The 18,930-nt window shown below is 49.3% G+C and overlaps 1 protein-coding gene across 3 annotated transcripts; it reads right to left on the bottom strand.

Annotated features, from left to right (window-relative positions):
* Positions 1–874: 874 nt before the first annotated feature.
* Positions 875–18,619, bottom strand: CYP26C1 (cytochrome P450 family 26 subfamily C member 1). 3 transcript variants are annotated; one of them, XM_077930435.1, is made up of 8 exons: positions 14,535–15,233; positions 14,270–14,412; positions 13,891–14,163; positions 12,928–13,152; positions 11,917–12,192; positions 9,478–9,633; positions 5,877–6,440; positions 875–3,681 (listed from the first exon to the last, which is right to left on the bottom strand). In XM_077930435.1, exons 2-8 carry the CDS (start codon positions 14,270–14,272, stop codon positions 3,283–3,285), a joined length of 1,896 nt encoding a protein of 631 aa, XP_077786561.1. In that variant the 5' UTR covers positions 14,273–14,412; positions 14,535–15,233; the 3' UTR covers positions 875–3,282. The 3 variants fall into 3 exon arrangements, with proteins under 3 accessions (XP_077786561.1, XP_077786563.1, XP_077786562.1); XM_077930437.1 differs by lacking the exons at positions 14,270–14,412; positions 14,535–15,233 and adding an exon at positions 18,516–18,619; XM_077930436.1 differs by lacking the exon at positions 14,270–14,412 and having other exon boundaries at positions 14,535–15,229.
* Between the last annotated feature and the right edge of the window lie 311 nt (positions 18,620–18,930).

Here is an 18,930-nt window from a genome sequence, read left to right as displayed (position 1 = left end):
GGAAAGCCTCCAGCTTAGTCCTACAACTTTAATTTGGTGAGCTCCACTTTGGGGCAATCCAAACTTTAGCTTTGCTGCCAACAACAGAGAAAGTGTAGGTGGATGGGCCAGGATGTTCAGATCTCAATACAGAAAAGAAAAAAAAAGGTTGGATTGAGTGTGGGTGGGACTTGGTGCCCCTGATGCAACCTAACAGGTTCAATATTTTAAAAGCTGCATTTCCTCATATTTCACATAAGGGAGAATGTGCCCTTCTGCTGTTAACACAGACTGTCCTGTGAACACCTGAACTAATTTCAATAGTTGTCAGAATAATTTAAAATGTTGTTTTCTGTTGAGAATAAATCACACCAATGGTCTTTAGAAGACCAAATTTTTCAGCCTTAGTCATTGCTGCAATGATAGATGGGCTTTCTTGAGAATTAAGGCTGCAATCCAGCCCCAACTAACCTGTGCATAAGACCCATTTAATTCAATAGGACTTACTTCTGAGAACACATGGTTAGGATTGCAGTGATAATTGCTATGCTAGAAGGCGATCAGCCATACTTTCCTTCTCGTAGTACTTTTGATTCAAACTAAAACCCTCTTGCTTTGTCAGTATACAACAAGGATCATTTTTTGTGAATGTCAGCCACTGTTAACAGAGATTATTTCTCAGGTCTTCCCTGGGAAGGGAATACATCTGGTTGACCGCTCTGGAAACAGGAAGCTGGACTAGATGAACCATTGGCCTGTTTTGGTGGGCTCTTCTTGTGTTCTTGTGTTTCCTAAGGCATGATTTTGGCAGGGTTAATGGGTGTTCTGGCTCAAAAACCAGGTGAAGTTCTTATCGGAATGCTCCAAGGCAAGTCCAGCTCTCAACTACTCAGTGTGTCATGACAAACATTTTTAATAAACAAAACTGGACAGGACATCTTTCTGACACTGTTCATTCCTGAAAGATCTTGTCCCTGGTGAAAACTTGTACAGAATTTCACCTGGGGGCTATGTTCTCTACAGCAAAGTTACCTCAAACGTTTATTGCTAGTCTGTAGCAGCATGGTGGTCACCACAGTACAATGTTGAACCTACAACACCACTATACAACATCTGATGCATCTAGGCTACTTGAGGTGTATACATCCTAAGGGAAGACAGAATTACAAGGACACCTTTGAAGTGCTGCTTATAAGGAAGGCCTTGTTCTCAAGGAGGTGGCAAACATGTGCCTGGAATGCACTACTTCAGACTGCTGGCAGGGGGAGCCCACATGATGAAAAGTTCCTCAATTCAAAAAAAGTCATGTGCACAGAAAATTGACATGTCAAAAACAAGCGTTCTAGGCTAGCTTTCTATCAGGCATGCCAGTTTTTTGCTTTGCTTTGTTTCTGTATGGAATAGCATTTAATCAAGTAGCCCCCACCTGAAATGTGAAGTGTGTACAGGTGTACAGCAAGAACTAAGCCCCTAACAAGACAGTATTTCTTGCTGTCTACAAGTAATAGGAATGCCCATTGCAGCCCTGCACATCACAGATTCATATCGCCTGCATGTTTCCTTTTTTAAAAAAAAATCTTCTTTCTGAGTTTCTAATTCACAGCCAGCAGCCTGGTTTTCTTCTTCTCAAATCATCCTAAATGCCACAATCCATGGGCCTCTAGAGATGGCAATTCCTAGCAGTAGCTTTAAGCAGCTCTCCATCGGAAACGGAAGATGCTATTGCAATATTGTAAGCTACCAAGACATCTTGTCCAACCCATGTCACTAAAGCAGCATCCTACACACTTGGACATTTGCATGGGAGCTGTCCACAGGTTGAAATTAACCACATATACCACTTCTACAATTCCACTATCCACTCCTCCTTGGCTCACATCAGCAGCATAACCCACTCACATTTTTCCCCCATTTCTATGAAGTGCTTTCATAATCAGCTGGAGAGGAGCACTAAAAGCACTCTTGAGGACTTCAGAGACACCTCTCAGGAATAAGAGATTTTATATAATACACAGCATTGGCCTATAATGAACAGGGGTACAGAATTAAAGGTATGTACTCATAAGCCACAATCTACAAACCAGTTGCTTTGTGAGTTGGAACTAATTTACACCCAACCACTGCTATTTTATCTGGGGTTTTTTTGGGGGGCAGAGTGCCATCATTGTGGGAACTGTACCCTGTTGGCAGTTTGGTGTAAGTTTCTAGAGAGCATCTTGAGCAGACCAATGACCAAGTGAAGCTTGATTAAGTGCATGATCATTGCCTAATGACTTGAATTTACCAAGGAGCCATCACAAGTCAGAATGCCAGAAATAGGATCTATATATCACCTCAATGTTTTCAATGGAGTTGGCTCATACATTCAGCTATGAAGTATGAAGAAATAAGAAATCGAAAAACATGTATGCATGATGCAAACCATACCTAAGAAATCCTCCCCATATTTCTCCTAACAGCCTAGCATCCCAAATCCATAACTAGTCTGCATTTCTAAATGGTGTGAAATTAAGAGCAGCCCATAGCAATGCAGTCTGGCAGATGAATCAGGCTGCAAACCCAGGCACACTTAACCTGGGAGTCAGTGCCATTGAACTCCACCTGGGTAGACCTGTATATGTATCCACATACCATCTTCTCCTTCACCTGCCCTCTGATAGGCACTACCACCACCACTCATGTGACAGTTCCCATGCCTGCCTTGCAATATACTTACAGCAGATCTATTTGGCAGGCAAGTGGTTGATTGACTTTCCTTCCCATCAGAAACAGACCCACCACTACATTGTGATAACAGAGGAGCTGTTATCCTAAGCTGCAAGGAGCTCTGAAGAATCTTTTCCAGGAGCAGGTTAGGTCTACTATCAATGCAGAACACTCTCAGGTAACAAACCCTCTACTTGACCTACACAAGACCTACATGACCTACACATCCTTTGCTTCTCCTTATAGAAAACTGACAACAATGTTTCCTAGGATTCCTTCTGAGACATCTAACTTTGGACCGTGATTTCTCTAACCAGATCCCAAAGTGGCATCACACACACACACACACACACACACACACAAACAAAAAGTGCAACTAAGAAAGATGCATGTCTCTGAATGGATGCTAATAGGAAACTCACAGCCCATTAAGGACCATAGGCAGGGACTTCATCCTTTCCCCTCCCACAACCAACAGACAGGGAATGGGCTTGCACCAGCTGAAAAAAACCTACACTGGGAGAGGACGGATGTTTTGTCCTGGAAACATGTTCTGCCACGATCCTCAGCTGGAAATGCGTGTGAAGTTTATGGTTCTCAAGTCTCTGTCTTGCTGGTTCCGCTGCCTTCTCTTCCCTGCTTCAGAGGATGGAAATAGAGCTGCAAGCCATCCACCGGGTGCACAATAGGCACCGTTTGCATCTTAGGGAAGTGTGCTGTGGCCAGCTCCCAGCGGGCTGTGCTGACCAGTTCAATAGCAAGCAACTTGAGGACCATCTGGGCCAGTTCTTTGCCTATGCAATTTCGGACTCCCCCACCAAAGGGGATATAGTGAAAGCGGACGGGGCCAGCTCCTTTGTGCTCTTCCCGTTCCTCCTGTGGCACCCAAAACCGCTCGGGGTCAAACATGTCTGGTGGACTCTGATAGATGCTGGCGGTCTCGTGCGTGTCCCGAATACTGTACATCACGCTCCAGCCCTTGGGAATCTGGCAGCCCTGCAGGAGGGAGACAGAACAAAATCAGCACCAGAGACAGCAACCTGCAGAGGGCAGCCTGCAAAGGGAAGGAGAAAGGAAGCGACTTTTATACTAAAGCATCCACAAGGACAGACCCCCATCTTTGAGGAAGCCTCACAAATTCAACTCCCCCGTACCATTACCCTTGAGCAGAAGCTCAAGCCTATTAAGATGTTAAGAGACCTATAATGGGCGGTGCAGAAATACCATGGTTTCAGTGATGTGTGAATTACAACTTGAGGGAATGTACACTGAAGTATTCAAAATCCCGTTTAACAGTCGAATAGAAATGGGTATGCAACAAATATTTGACAGAAAACCTGTTAATTTCCCCCCACCACATCGACCTCTATCTTTGATGAAGGGCGTGGGTCTTGCAACACCTTGAGAGCATGCTAATCCTAACAGTGTAAGAGCCAGGCAAGAATAAATCTAGCTGACACAGCACCTAAAGACTACTCTGCAGCAATGCTTACAATATTTGGCACATAATTCTTATGCAGTGTGACAGCTCCCATTATCGGTGAGGCATAACTAAAAAGTGATTTCAGGCAGCAGGGCTGGGGAAGACCTTTCCTTGAAGCCCAACTAGATGGGTCAACAGCCTATGTTAATTTTCAAGGGATGCACATTATCCCACTTTCTCTCCTACCGGCACATATGCAGGCAGCCAAAAGCAACTTAACAAGCATGTTGTGCTATTTATTGCTTTGAGGTTTTGTGACAATCAAGTCGTATGTACATTTTGCTAAATAAATACATACTGGACGGCACCTTCTATTTGATGCTATAACAACAAGAAGATGAGGCTTGATCCAGAGCCCACACTTTTCTGGGAGTTTATTTAAATATATAAATGAGACTACTACTCTATGTCCTGCACAAGAGGTCATTGCTTTGGCATGAATGCTTTGGGGGTTTTTTGTAAAGGGAGCAATTTCCTCTCTCATGCCTTCAATCAAGTTTACTTGAAATGGTATCTGAGCTGATTAAAAGAACAGTTTGGTAGTTCTGTGAGCCACAGCTTGAGGTGAAATCACCTAGAAAATTATAACTATGAGGAGTTTGTTGCAGCTATGGAGAGTTAGGTCCCTTTTAACCCTAATGTTAAATCAAGTACTTTGTGGGGAACACACTTGCAGCAATCCTTCAGCTTATGAATCTTTAAACATTCTCCAAGCACAGCTTCCATTGCCAACTACTAGTCTCCACAATAGATGCTCCAATTGCAATACTTGTAATGGCAGCAATCCTGCTAATTGGTCTAATGAACATCCAGGGTGGCCATATTCGTTTTGGTAAAAGGTAAAGGACCCCTGACAGTTAAGTCCAGTCACAGACGACTCTGGGGTTGCGGCGCTCATCTCACTGTACAGGCCGAGGGAGGCGGCGTTTGTCCGCAGACAGTTTTTCTGGGTCATGTGGCCGGCATGACTAAGCCGCTTCTGGCACAACGGAACACCAAAACCAGAGCAGCGCACGGAAACACCGTTTACCTTCCTGCCAGAGTGGTACCTATTTATCTGCTTGCACTTTTGGCATGCTTTTGAACTGCTAGGTTGGCAGGAGCTAGGACCAAGCAATGGGAGCTGAACCCCATCATGGGGATTTGAACCGCCGACCTTCTGATTGGCAAGCCCAAGAGGCTCAGTGTTTTAGACCACAGCGCCACCCGAAACCTGAACAATTGCACCCTACCAATCCCCAGCTGTCTATCTCTTGAGGCACCTGTCTCAGTAATCGGTTGTATGGTTTATTCACTGCAACTTAATAGGACCTTCTTCACAACTGCTTTCATTCTCACAAGCCATCCCAGTTACCTATCCACTACCGGGGTCTCCTGTTCATTGTATCTCTCCCATGCTTCCCTGCCCCCCCCCAATTCTAGTTTCTGCACTCTATCAATCATACTTTCCCACAGCAAACCCCAAGGGCCATTAGGTTTCTAACTTGTGAACCCCAAGTGCCCCTGTTGTTTCTTGCAACATCTTCTGTCCCCAAGTAAGATAAACACATAGCATCACTGGGAAAGGAGGGTGTTTCCCATGGCTCCCAAGGTAGCTGCCATGGCCCCTGTGAAGTGGTCAGACTAACCTTGTGAAACCCAACTCAACCCAGCCCAAATTCCATGCACTTCCACAAAAGCAACCCACACAGCAAGCCGCACAACTCACATCCAGTTCAAAGGTTTGTAAGGCTGTCCTATAGCCTCCGGACACTGGGGGCAGCAAACGCAGCACTTCCTTGATGACGCAATCCAAGTACCGCAGACGGCTCATCTTCTCCAGTGTCAAGTAAGACTGACAATAGTGCTCATGTTTTTCCAGCTCGCCAAGGACTTGGTTTGCTTCTTCTTGTTTGGCTGCGGAGCAAGGGCAGTTTGTAGTCTCATGGACAGTTCCTTGGGCTGCTCTAGCAATGGGACCCAACTTAGGGACTCTGACTTCCCTCTTTGTCTCTCTGTCTTGTTCTCCTTCCAGCCTGGGAGGAAGAGGCAGATTGGAATCCCTGTCTTTGTTCTCTTTTCCATGGATGACCAGAGTCTCTGGGCATGACTGATGGTTTCTCAGAGAATCTCCTGCAGCGAGGCAATGGCACTGCCCGGTGAGATCATGGGACACCAGCTCCTGCTGAATCTTTTGTATGACCAAGGGGTGTTTCAGCAACAGGAGGATCATGGAAGTAGTAGCACTGGCAGTGGTGAAGAAAGCAGCAAAGATCAATTCAATCGCAGACTCCTGCAAGATAAGCCATTGGGAGAGAGATTAAATACCCTTTTTTTTTTTTTTTTTTTGCATGACACCCACAAGCCATTTAAGACAGAGTCCACTTGTGCGTCAAAGTCAGGCAGGCACACACATTGTGATTAAAATTCAAATATAACATTGTTAGAGCTTTCAAGCTGTGGGGAACCAGAAAACTCACATCATTTTTTGATTCCAACCTGGCCTGGAAAACATGAGCATCCATAAGAAATTGTTGAGGTGATAGTTTTGGTGAAAGCCATGGGTATAGCCAGGATTTTTGTTGAGGTGGGACAGCTAAAGTTGTTGATTATTTTTTTTAAGAAATAATAAAATAATAAATAATAATAATATTTGAGGATCTAGCTGTCCCCCTTAGTTACACCCATGATCAGAGCTACAGTAAGGGGCTAAATTACTTATTAAAAAATGGCTCCTCATCCCAACTGCCTTGGGCTACCAATTGCAACAGTGAATCATTCCTTACAGGCTTGTGCAATCCACACTTGTTACACATCCAAGCAGTAGTACAGCTGGGCCTAGGATCTCGGGGCAGAGGCTTGGGGCTCCTCTCAGCAGAAGGAGGGAGCAGCAGCAATAAAGTGAATTGATGCATGTTACTATCTAAGGATGGTACTATCTAAGGATGCACGTTACCTCCATAAGATTATTAAATCCGGAATCAAGAGCCCCTCTCCATCCATTAAATCCAGAGTCTAACCTGTGACCCTCTGGATACTGTTGGACTACACCTCCCATCATCCATGACTGTAATCCCTGGCCACTGGCCTCCTGGCTGAGGCTGATGGGAATTTGAGTTCAGGGCCAGACAACCCATGAGGCCAGGTGAGCTGACCACCTCAGGTGACAGGATCCATAGGGGCAGCAGATCCCCATGTCAATCTTTCTTATATCATTGTTTAAGCCAGCCTTCCTCAAACTCAGCCCTCCAGATGTTTTGAGACTACAATTCCCATCATCCCTGGCCACTGGTGCTGCAAGCTAGGGATCATGGGAGTTGTAGGCCAAAAACATCTGGAGGGCCGAGTTTGAGGGAGCCTGGTTTAAGCAACAAATGTTGAAAAGTGTTGAAAAGTTTCTCTTTATGCTGAAAAGAAAATATGAAAATTATGTGTGCTCCAATCAATCTCTTTTTGCACTCACAGAAGTGGGGAACTTGTGGCCCTCCAGATGTTGCTGGGTGACACCTCCTATCACAGGAATTCCCAACCTTTGGCCCTCCAGATGTTTTGGACTACAGTTCCCATCATCCCTGACCACTGGTCCTGTTAGCTAGGGATCATGGGAGTTGTAGGCCAAAACATCTAGAGGGCCACAGGTTGGGGATGCCTGTCCTAGCATCTCTGGACACACTGGCTGGGGAAGATGGGAGTCCAACAACATCTGGAAGCAGCAGGTTCCCCATCTCTGGTTTACAGAATAGACCAATTCACACACAATCCTAGCAAAGCCAATTTGCCAAAATAGCCATGCAGATGGGTAATCGTTGACTTCAATGAAGTCACCACCTATTACAGCGGAGTCAGCATGGCATGGCACATACTTCATTGTCTGGAAAGAGGCCTTTCTAGTTTAGACAGCTGCTTATGTCATATGGAATCCCATCAACCAGCTCATGTGGTTCTGTTTATCATTTGGATCCTGGAAACACTTACTCTGACCATTCCAATCGATTTCAATTGTCAAAACAAGAATGACTTAAAATTAAAATAAAAACAGCACAATCCCCAACTGTATTCTGTCCTTTAGAGACTACTCCTATTGATGTGGTTCCTGATGGGTGATCAGAGGCCCAGAAATAAGTCTCACTTCTTTGAAACTGATTTTTTTACCTCTTCCCCTAAAGTGTGTTTGGGACTGTACTGAATTGGCCCTATTTTCAAGAAAAAATAGCTTCTGCTCGAGGCTGCTATTTATAATAATTCAGTTCAATATGATACGTGGAGAAAGAGATCTGGTGTAGAGCAATCAAATAAACTCCACTTCAAACCATTTGCTGCAAAAATCTCCACATCCAGCCTTGTAGGGCTGCCATCCCTCCTGATTTTCCAGGACATGTCCCGGATTTTGCCTCCGAAAATTGTGTCCTGGATTATTTTTTGGAAATCAGTCAAATGTCCTGGAAAACTGGCAATGGGGGTTAAATTGTGCCAAAAATGTCATCAAAAAAGCTTGGGGTGTCCTGGTTTTTACTTTTTGAAATATGGCAACCCTAAGTCCTGGATTCTATTCAGGATAAATGCAGGAGGCCATATCAGATCTCCAGACACCAGATTCAGCATTCAATATAGCCTCTTCCTCAGCTGAAATTATGAAAGTTCTCCTTCTGTCAATCCCATCCAGTGAAACCCATCTGTCCCTCTGGCAAGTGGGAGAGGACCGCAGTCACCACAATGACTTCTGGGTGCAGTACTGACACTCATCGGCTTGAGGTAACAGGATGCTGTCACAGTGCTAGAGCTAAGCAACCCATTTCTCCCTCACAAAGAATCCTGGAGGCTGTAATTTGTCAAGGGTGCTGGGAATTGTAGTTTTGTGAAAGGTGAAAAACCACAATTCCTAGGATGCTTTGTGTGTACTGCCAAGAAACCACTTCGAATTTCCCAAAGGAAAAGCATAATACAACCATAATTAACAAATGGGCATGATCCTGATCCATGCCTGGTTCAAAGTCAATGTGAGTTAACTGAACGCCACAGAAAAGATGCAGAGCAAAGATTATGCCAGACAGAGTGGGAATAATTATTTCATCATATGTGGTTATTATTTCTATAATCTGGTTGGAACTAACTTGGAAAGAGAGTCTTATCAGGTGCTTGGAAGTCCTGTGATAATGTCTTGCTTGTAGATTGTGTGGAATGCACCTACAGAAATGACCTTTGCACATGGTCAGAGGCACTTACACCTTTATTACTTCTTTACAAGGTCATTTTGGAAAGGACCATGTTTGGTTGTGTGAGCTAGGGGACAACTGTGGCCACTCCAGACGGCTTAAAGGAAGTTACCGTACCTTCAGCTCCTGCATGGTAAATTCTTTGCCATGCTCCTTGGCACTGTTGATAATGAAATCCAGAGCGTCGCTGTGAGCCTCAGGATCCTTCTGCTTCAGTTTCTCCGAGATGGCTTTCTCCATGTACTCGTGTAGCAGATTCCTGGCCTTTATTCCCTGAAGGGTTCAGAGAAAAAACAGCAATGGCTAAGGAGAAAGGCACAGACGCAGACACACACACACACACACACACACACACACACACACACACACACACGTCTAGCCCCTTTGGAAGCCGAAGAAGTCAGAAGTCGCTTATTGCTTGGAACGTTCAGGCAATCTTTTACCGTACTTCTCCAGGTAGGAGCTCATTATAATTAGAAGCGGCGCTTAATATATCCTCTTCCTTCGCTGAAACGGGGAACGTTCCTGTCAATCCCGCCCAACGAAACCCATAATCAGTGCAGTGAGAAAGGAAATCCCGAGGACTACAAAGCCTCCAGCCGCTGAGCTGCCAAATTTTGAAAAGGTGAACAATAAGAGGAAGCCGGGAACCCCAGCGGTGGGGGTGGAGGAATCCGAGATCCTGAAAGTCCACTGGTTGCTAAAGAAAAACCCAAATGAATGGCACCACACCTGGCCCAAACTTGCGCTAGACTTGCGTGTGTTTATGGGAACAATCCCAAATTATACCAGGAAGGGAATCGTTTAAAGCCTTAAATCGTAAGGCGTCGCAGCCGGTGCAATGGGAGCACGGATGAGACAGTGTTTAAATGGATCAGGCATGAACGACTTTCTGGAAGCAAAAAAAGGAGAAAGGGGAAGATATTCGAGGAGATCTCAATGCCTTTTCCTCCGCCACCAGGCAGCCACTCTGACCGTACAAAGGCACTCTGCATTGACGACGCCTTTACACCGCAGGACGCAACTTGTTCCTGCCTTTTGTGCAATGCGAATGCGATCGTCTTAACTCCGAAGGAAAGAGTTCAAATGGGATTTGCTGCCAACTCAAAGAGTGCTGTTTTGGATTATTGCTTTACTTGTCGGGAGAACCCAATGGATTTCTACGAAACTCGCTCGGGTGTGGGGGGTGATGAGAGAGCCTTAGGCGATCCTATGGACCTGGGAAATCAATAAAGAAGCCCCAATGAGCAGTGAAACTTGGTGCAGGTCTACTCAGAAGTAAGTCCTGTTGAATTCAACGGGGTCCTTAGGCTGCAGCCATAAATCTCTGTTTACCTGGGAGTAAGACCCTGTGAATTCAAAGAGACCAAGACGCATTGAATTCAAAGGAACCTAGTTTTAGAGGAGAGGTGGTCGGCACTGCGCGACCCGAGTCCACGTGCGCCGCCAAAATCCCTTCACAGCCAATAAAGGTCTTGAGCAGAAGTCACAGAAACTGCTCGGTTGCAAGGAACCGGGTGGCTTCGACCAGGCTTTGAATCTGGACCAGTAAAGATCTCAGCCTGCCCAGTAGCCTGTCGCTCAGGTTAGAACTGGCACCTGTTCTTTATGGGCTCCGCTGGGTTCCGAATCGTTTGGGGGCTAAATGCAAGGCTCTGCTCAGGTTCAGGCAGCGCTCCCCCCTGACCTTTCCGATCTGGGAATGAGAACCAATTTGCGGTTCTACCGCTTGTCAGGCAGAAAGAGCCTTTATTGTGGTGGCCCCCTAAGCGTTGCGATCAGTGTTCCAGCACGATGCGACAGATGCCGGAGTTTGTCCCTTTTAAGCTGGACACCTTGGGCAATTCAGACCTTTCAAACTGAATTTCGCACCGTTCATTCTATATTAGAGTCAATGTGCAACTGAACATTGCAACGCGGGTGAATATTAAATCCATTTTTTAAAAAAACAACCCCTTCCTTTTCAAAGGCTTTAGAATAGGCAGGTAGTTATTTTGTTTTAATTGGGATTTTGTGCCTTTAAAGGTTGGTTGCTGTCTCATTTGTGCTATAAAACTTAATTGCGTCCTGCTTGGGGGGAAAGGGGGGGGTTAAAATAGCCTACACAAACAAATACGCAAGAGGTGCATCTCTGAGCAGGTGCAGAATACCTTTCCAGCAGAAAATGATTCCAGCTGCTTGGTCTGAATAGAGGATGGGGCTCCCGAGAGCTCAAAGCCAGAACCTCACCCCACCTCCGACCCCCAAATAGGCCAGAAAGGGGTCTTTCACTCACTTTAATACTTGCTATTGAGGAAAGCCGCCTTGGGACACCCATAGTCTTGAAAGGCGGCCTAGAAAGATGTGAACTATAGTAATAAATAAGGTCTATCCGATGTAAAGGGTAGGGATACAGCCATAAACACACTTTAGACCAGGGGTTCTAGGATTCTGCGCTCATCAACGGCATTAGCGGGACTTCAGAACGGATGGGGGTAAGTGATCATGGTCGGAGTTGGTTCTTTGGATGGCGATGAGGATGGACACACACACACACACATGCGCACGCAGCCCTACCTTCCGCAGCCCGCTGAAGGGGATGTTGAGCGGCAAGGAGAAGAGGTTCTCCACCAGCTGCTCAAAGGTCCGAGCCAGCTCCTTGAACTGCTTCTCCTCCAGGCTGAGTCCCAGCAGGATCCGCGCGGCGATGCGGAAGGTCAAGGTCTTGGCGGAAGAATAGACGGCGACGGGGCCCGGCTGCTGGCACCAGCCGCGCAGCTCCCAGCGCACCACCTTCTGGATGCGGGGCAGGTAGCTCTCCAGGGCGGCGCGGCTGAAGACTCTGACCAGGATCTGACGCGGCGAAAAGAGAAGGGAGAGAATCGCGGTGGGCGATGTAAAATTAATTGGGGGAGCGGTCGCTACTAGGGACATCGTGCCCCAAAGCCATAGACCCATTTTTTTCCCTTCACCAGTCCTCCAATTCTTTCCCCCATTCTGGTCTCTTGAATGGGCCAGTCGGTACAAACACCAGAACCGCCGAGATTCTTCCCGGGACTATACCACTTTGCGCGTGTTTGAATGCTGAGCTATGGGGTGGGGGAACTTTCCTAAGCTGGGAGACGTTGCCTGTGTTCAGTTATACGAGAGAGAGAGAGAGAGAGAGAGAGAGAGAGAGAGAGAGAGAGAGAGAGAGAGAGAGAGAGAGAATGTAAGAATGGGGGGTTGCAACCCCGGCCAGCAGCAGTAGCCCTAAGTGGTATAGTCCTAGCAGCAACCAAGAGAATTGCGTAAGGCGCGGGTCCTAAACCTTTGCGTGGCTACTGGAATCTGCGACAGCGCCTAGCACAAACTTCGACAGCCAGCTTTTAGCTATAGGGCTCCCCACCCCTAGATATTGCTGGACCGCATCTCTCATGGTTCCTCGCTATTGGCCGTGCTGGTTGAAGCTGAGTGGGGAGTGGGGGCCCAACAGCACCTGTAAGGGGGAGATGAATGCCAGCGAGCTGCCTTCTCTTCCCCAGAGGGCTCCTAGGCTGGGTTTAAGGCTCGGTTCCCTCCCCAGCGACGCGCCCCTCAGCCCCCTACCTTCCTGCGCTGGCGGTGCGCCTCGGCGCTGGCGTTGAGGAGGGTGTGCGAGCCCAGCAGGATCTGGGTGCTGAGCGGCCACTGGGCGCTGACCAGGCTGTGCTCTCCCAGCAGGATCTTGCGCACGTTGTCGGCGCCGCTCACGCGGATCACCGGCTTGCCCAGCAGGTGCGTCTTGAACACGGCGCCGTATCTCTGCCGCCGGGAGCTGTGGAAGCTGGAACCCTGCACAGCCAGTCAGATAAAGAGAGGGATGGAGACCCAGGCCTGGACAGTTTGCGAAGAAAGTCGACGGTGTCTCTGAGGTAGTGAAGAGCGCTTTCCCCACGGGGCTGAGTCCTCGCAGCTGCTTCTTGGTGTCAAACATATCCTGGTCCCCCAGAAAGAGCTCCACCGGCCCGAGATCGCCTCCGAGGGGGCTCAGAGTGGGGAATCGGTTTATTATGATTCCTAAACATCAACCCTGGGACATGTGAAGAGTGTCTCTGAGCCTCACAAAAGTGCTTTCCTCCCTGCATTGAGGAACACCTCTGGAAGTGATACAGCCTTAGGCGCACCTGCCTGGGAATAAATCCCACTGAACTGACAGCTGGGCAAATGCGTCGTAAAATCATGCAATTGTAGAGTTGGAAGGGACCACAAAGGCCGTGTAGTCAGATTCCCTGCAATGTCGGAACCCACGACCATGAGCTTAAGAGTCTCATGCTCTACCGACTGAGCTACCCCTGATTTGCCCAGCCCCCGTCCCCTCCAGCTCGAGGGCTTTTGTTTCCCCATCCTGAGAAATGGGCGACTAGCGGTAGGACCTTCCCTTGAGCGGGACACCTTCACTAGAACTCTTTTTCGGCGCCCTGATCATGTGCAGAGGGCCTCTGGGCTGAGCCCCCGCCCGCGGCCCTGGCTGCGCTAAGCCCAGGAGGCTCGTCCTTTACCTGCCCCGCCCGCCGTCGCCCCAGTGCTCACCTGGACCAGCCAATGCAGCGTCTCGCCGAAGAAGGGCCAACCCATGGAGCCCTTGGGCAGTGGCAGGGCGCTGGCGCGGTCTCGGCTCAGGCTCCAACGCAGCGCCCACAGGTGCCGAGCTAGCGCCAGCAGGAAGGCCACCGCCAGGCAGGTGGCCAGCGCAGCCTCCAGCCAGGAGAGCGCATCCTCAGAGGTTGCCACCGGCGGCAGCATCTTCGTGCTCGGACTGGGCAGCATCGTCCGGCGGAATTCACTGGCCGACTGTGGCTTCAGCTGGGGAGGGAGAGAAAAAGGGAATATTGGAGAGGGGAAATCTGCTACCAGATGCCAGGGCATCCTACTCCGGGTTAGGATTCCCATAGAGGTGGGCTCAACTCACCATACAGGAAGCAAAGAAGCCAACCCATCCCCAAAATGCCACTTTTTATTCAAAGATGCTTTTCCTCGCCACCCGTCCATTAAAGTCCCCAAAGGAATCTTGCGCAAAGCTTGCGATCCAAAGCGGGCGCGCCCGCGCAAAACCTGAGATTCAAACCGGGAGGGAGGTGTCAAGGAGACCTCCAAGACTCCTCTCCTGGTGCGTCTCCCCCCGCCCCCCACAAAACATAAAAGGAAACCCAACAGCGCAGCCACTTTGCTCTCACCTCGGCGGGGGTCTCTTCCCGTTTCCACTGCGCGTCTGAAAGAATCGCAACCTACTTTGAAAGGATCGGGGAAACTACAGCGCACCGTCGTTTACTTTGCGGCCAGGGAGCGAGAGGGGGCCATTCTGCTCAGAACCGGCGTGCCTGGGATCGGGGTCCCTCGGACCCACTTGCAAGCACCACGAGCCCCATCCTCGACGGTCAGCCCCTCGGCATCCAAAGAGGACTTGACCGCCCAGGCTGCTCGCGCGTGGGATGAGGACTCTGAAGAGGCAGGCTTCTTCTTCATCCCCCTCCGCGCTTCCCCTTCTCTGCGGAGCTGTCAAAAACCGCCTGCGCTCGGACGCTCCTTCTCTCACTCTTTGGAAGCATCCTTCGCGCGCACCCCTTTTAACTATTCTCTGCCTTGCACAGATTTATATAGATATTGGCCAGCCACCTTCGCTGGGGGGTGCGCCTGCTGACGTCTCCGCTGCATATTTAAAACGGGGGGCCGAAAGCGCTGCGATTGGCGCCTGAGAGGGTCCGCGATGAAGGGGGGGAGGAGGAGGAGGAGGAACGCGCTGCTGGGACGGACCTCTCCTGTCTCGGGAGGGGGAGACTCGCCTCGCAGGTAACCCAAGAGCAGCCCACTGGGACCCTGCCCGCCCCGCCTGGATTTGGAAAACCAGGCGTCTCATTGGAAGCAGAAGGCGCAGGACTTTATGCCAGGAGAGCTGAGACCTGGAAATAAGCCCCCCGCCCCTACTGAGCACGGTTAAGGCAATCCTAGACAGGTCTACTCAGAAATGAGCCCCCCCCCCGCCCTTTAATTCAGTGGGGCTTACTCCCAGGTAAGCGGGCTTAGGGTCGCCACAGGTTAGCTCTGTAATAGTGATTCAGAGCAGGGGCGCGCAGAAAGATCTGTGGGCAATAAGACTTCTTGGTAACAAAGTCAAAGCAGTTAATTCACTTCAGTCAGCCCTTTCTAAATCAGCAACCTGGGAACCTGCCTTATACCAAGCCAGGCCACTGGTATATCTAGGTCATTATTGTCTACACTGACAGGCAGGCGCTCTCCAGAACGCCAGAAGTCCCAGCCCTACCCGGATTGAACCCGCGACTTGTAAAGCAGACGCTCTATCACGAAGCTACAAAGGTTGTTACCTGGTGGGAGGAATTTGCACTTTCAGAAGCAGTGGGTCCCTAGGTGCTGTGGGGGGTTGCCTCTAGCTTCCTGGCTCCGGGTTTAAAAACTCGAAGCAGATCCCACCAGCCTGAAGTCTGTCAACATCTGGTTTACAGAAGGTCAGGCAGGAACACTCAGCTCGACGCTCCCTAGGTGGCCTTGGGCCAATCATTCTCTCCCAAAGCTACATTGCAGGGTTGTTCGGAGGATTAAATGAGGGGAGGCTGGGCGAGAGGGGGGGCCTCTATGGATCACCCCTCAGCTACTTGGAGGACAAGCGCGATGTACATGAAATAAACCAACTGGGTTTCTTCTGCCGCCCCAAAGAGGATGGCTAGGTCTTTTGTGGATTGGAAGCCGCAGGCGGCAAGCCACGCGTCTCTCCCCGTCCCTCCCTGAAACAACCCCTCTGGGCCCACTTTGGTGGGGTGTAAAAGTTCCCGTCGTGGGCAACGGAGAAGCAGAGCTACTTCAGTCCGACGGAGTTGGGTCCTGTCGTGACTGCCATTTCAAGCAATATTAAAGAGAGAGGCGAAGACAGGGAGATGAAAGCCTTTGCTTGCTAACTCCCAAATATCACCCACAGGTAGCAATGGGGCGAGGCGCCCATGAGCTGACCTGCAATCTGTGCTTCTTCTCTCTCACTTTAGTCCGCGGATTGTAGCTGGTCGATTCCGGCCCCATCTCCATTTACGCAGGCCGGACTTCCAGCTACCTTAGCTTGGAGGTAGTGAGTAGGGCGAGTCCCGGGGAAGGCTTAATAACTACACAACCCGCCCCAATCCACACAGCTCTCGACCGGGGGACGTTTCTACTACCAACTCTGCACCGCTAATACAACGAATGCTAGTGATTCTTATTAGCAAATATTAATAATATGCACCCATGAAGATCGCAAGGTTCTCTAATCGCTGCGCGGTTCTCTAATCGCTGCCTGTGGTTTGCGCCGCTTTCCTAAACATTTGCAGCCAAGTGGGATGACGCCGAAGCGCCGCATCTCTAGAGATTCGCTTCGAAGGCGGCAATTGCTCAGCAAATTTATCTCGGGTGCAGCCGGCAAAATTCCTTCAAGGAACCGGCAAAGGCAGGGGAACAGCTCTACTGGAGAGATTAGCGAAGTACGTAAATGCCGCCGCTTTCCAAGCCGCGTTTTGAAGTCACCTTCCAGCTAATTTGCTGGAACTTAAAATTAGGAAATAACACGACACACGTGCTCTTGCGTGGGCGAAGGTCTTAGGTTGCATTTGTGGCAACAGTAGCGGTAAGGGAATTGAACGCTGATAAGTTCATGTAAGCAGCTTGGTGACTCCCCTCCCCCCCCCACACACATTGTATCTCGCCTTTAATGCATATTGTAGAGGTTTATTGCACTTGCTTTTGTATTATTATTATTATTATTATTATTATTATTATTATTATTATTATTAAGTCCCTCAACGAAAAGACCACAAAGACATGGCCTGCGGAGAGAAGACCCGAAGGCCACAAGCGACGAGCGAAAGGCCATCTTAGACGGTGACAAGAACCTCAGACTGAAAGACCTGAACGACTAGTTTTGAACCCTAAGGCACGGTCGGTTTCTCTTTTCCTGTTCAATCCAAGCGGGACCAGAAACACGCGGGTCCATTCCGCACACCCTACCCTCTCTCCCAATAGCCCAGTTTCGTACTCACTGAACTTGCTTAGTTCTGTCCCTTCCGTCCCCAGTTTTTTGCACTTATTTATTTAGAATACTTAGACCCCGGCTTTCTCCCGCTAAGAGGCTCTATCTCAAATCACCTTCCAAGCCCCAGTGGTGCCCAGAAGAATGGCTAACGAGTGACATTAGCGGGAAATGCTACAGGATTTTCTCAATACTGGTCCTTAAAAAAAAAAAAGCGTCTTTTTTACTTCCCAGATAGGGCTGCCCCTTAGAGATCCAGATCACAGAAGCATCTGTCCTTTGTGCTGGAGCGTGTGGGGCCGGGGGGGGGGGCTGAAGAAGTGAAGCTGCACCACTTTCCCACCGAGGTGCATAAGTGCCTGGTGCCTCTTTCCCCGCTGCAGCGCCTGCCAGCTCCCGTAGATGCCTAAAGCTCGGGTCTCCGCCTTCATTCAAAGTTCTTGCAGGGTGTCAAGATCAGAGGACACCTTTCCCTGTTTCACTTAATGCCAAGGGGGACTCTCTGGCTCTCCATCCATCTATCCTACACCCCAGTTTCCCTGCTGCATTTGTCAAGAACCGGGAAATGATTCCAGGTGCCCGGCTTGGCGCAAAGCAAGCGCGCGGGCCGCTCATCACGTCTCCCAAGACTGTGAAGGCCAAATTCCCGTCGATCTGAGCTGCTCTGTTGGCTCGCTGAGTCTTTGCAAAGCCAAGATTGTTACAGGCGCGTCCTTAGCATATAAGAGCAATTAGGGGCCTGGTCGAAAGCCTGTTCTCACAGTGGCCAACCAGATGCCTGTGGGAAACCAGTAAGCAGTATTCGAGCACAAGAACCCTCTCTCTCCCCTCCTGTGGTTTCCAGCAACTGGTACTGAGAAGCATTGCTACAGCCATCATGGCTAGTAGCCACCGGCAACTTAGAATTTGTCTAGTCCTCTTTTAAAGCCATAGGGGTCACCGCTGCCTCCTGTGGAAGCGAGTTCCACAGCTCATCCTTGCGCGGCGTGAAGAGGCACTTCCTTTGATCTGCCCTGAATAGCTTCGTTGTCCATTTGACCCTCTCGTTCCCAATTCCGCCCCCAAGTTGCTGGAACTTCAGCAGCAAGCTACCGGCCCCCTTTTCAGCCAGATCTGCAGAACTCCCTCGCTAAGAAGCAAAAGAACTTACCCGGCTGCCTCACGAGGAAAGGTGGGCTGCAGAGGCCTTGTCGCGGGGCAGATCAAACCCTCCGAGGATGAGGCCAGGCTGGCCCCGTCCATGCCCTTTGGGGGCCATCGGTCTTGGCCAGCAAACCCGAAGCGACAGCTCTCTGTCTTCGGCTCCGATTGATCCTCCCGGCAGCTGCCCCCATCCCTTCCTTTAAAAAAAAAAAAAGGCACAACCCAACACCCCCAGAGTTCCTCCCTAAACAATGCACGATTGAATGCAGCTTCAATCTTGTCTCCTCTAATGAGAAAAGAGTGGGAAGAAAAGAGAGAGGGAAGATAAGCAAAATGCTCCGAGGTGCCCTGACTTTCCGGTCGCATCTCCAAGGCTGGTGGACTTGGCTGGGAGGGGGGGGGGGAATCTTCCCCGGTTGCAC

This window comes from Podarcis muralis, chromosome 6 (assembly GCF_964188315.1).
Source record: "Podarcis muralis chromosome 6, rPodMur119.hap1.1, whole genome shotgun sequence".
NCBI lineage: Eukaryota > Metazoa > Chordata > Lepidosauria > Squamata > Lacertidae > Podarcis > Podarcis muralis.
Note: the sequence above shows the minus strand (reverse complement) of the source record. Positions and strands in the feature narration are given on the sequence as shown.